This window comes from Seriola lalandi, unplaced genomic scaffold (genome assembly GCF_002814215.2).
Source record: "Seriola lalandi dorsalis isolate HSWRI2012SDOR001 ecotype SW California unplaced genomic scaffold, Sedor1 jcf7180002054963, whole genome shotgun sequence".
NCBI classification, from domain to species: Eukaryota; Metazoa; Chordata; class Actinopteri; order Carangiformes; family Carangidae; genus Seriola; species Seriola lalandi.
In genome coordinates this window covers 86,412-87,709 of record NW_019525514.1, presented here as the reverse complement: position 1 = coordinate 87,709, position 1,298 = coordinate 86,412, and the positions used below count along the sequence as shown (strand labels likewise).

Genomic DNA, 1,298 nt, shown 5'->3' with positions numbered 1-1,298 from the left:
AGAAGAAGATCTGGACGTGTTTGACCTGAAGAAATACTCTGCTTCAGAGGAGGCTCTTCTGAAGCTGCTGCCAGTGGTCAAAGCCTCCAACAAAGCTCTGTAAGTCCAAAGATATTTGGATTCATGGAAGAAGTTTCTGTTTTATTTTAAGATGAGAGAAAAACAAATGAATTAATCAACATGAAATATTTCTCCACATTGACGTACAGGTATAAACTCTCCGGCTTGTTTAGAATAGAGCATCAAATACTTCAAATATGAGAAGAGATTACACATCACCAAAAACAAGTGTGATTTTATTTGAATACTAATGTTATTTCTGTTCTTGTTCATATCATCTCTTCAGACTGAGTGACTGTAACCTCTCAGAGAGAAGCTGTGAAGCTCTGTCCTCAGTCCTCAGCTCCAAGTCCTCCAGTCTGAGACACCTGGACCTGAGTAACAACAACCTGCAGGATTCAGGAGTGAAGCTGATCTCTGCTGGACTGGAGAGTCCACACTGTGCACTGGAGACTCTCAGGTCAGGTCAACCCGTTCAAATATGATCAATGTTCTAATGCTGATCAATAACAGATAAACCTGTGCATGCTCCTTCTGTTTATTATTATAGAACCAGTTATAGTCGTTTATTCACTGATCAGTTGATGATGATCAATTGTTTTTATGCCTCCGTGCTGACGACAGTCAGGACCAGAGACATTATGTTTTCTGGTTGTCCATCTGTACGAACTGATTAGATTTTTGCTGGTCAAAGGTCAAAGGTCACTGTGACTGCTCACACAACACTTTTTTTTACATAACTCAAGACTTCTCAGCAGTTATAACAAAATTTGACAGAAATGGTTCATATTTTCTCCGACTATGGATAAATTTGAATCAGGTAAACTTTTTTTGCATTAATTGCTAAAACGCCACCAATCTGGGCCCGTATAAAAGCATCTTTAATCTAAAAGTAGCTCCTAACTTTTCGATTTAGGACAAACTCCTTAAAATAATGGGTTATTTGTTGTTACTAAGAGCTATTCACAAAGCCACTTAGCGCTAAAAGCTCCTAAGTCTGGGAGAAGTTAGACTCCTAACTCACTGAGACCAAATCAATAAGTATCTTAAAGGGATTAAATAACATCTCCAACTGAAACAACCCGATCAGCGTGGAAATTAAGTGTTTGATGACGCTGCGTTACTTGGCAACAGAGAAAAGCCGATCTATTCACCAAACAATAAGTGCGCTCTGAACCGACATCATTGAACAATTCATACGATTTCCTTTAGATGTTCAACAACTACAGAGAAATAAA

At 38.6% G+C, this 1,298-nt stretch overlaps 1 protein-coding gene across 1 annotated transcript in view; it reads left to right on the top strand.

Annotated features, from left to right (window-relative positions):
* The window catches only part of LOC147817407 (uncharacterized), a gene marked incomplete at its 5' end in the record, with an annotated part of 28,617 nt that overhangs the window by 11,699 nt on the left and 15,620 nt on the right, over positions 1 to 1,298 (top strand). The window contains one exon of the mRNA XM_087170840.1: positions 347 to 520. Coding sequence (XP_087026966.1) covers positions 347 to 520 — 174 coding nt within the window. The remainder of the gene's footprint in view (positions 1 to 346; positions 521 to 1,298) is intronic.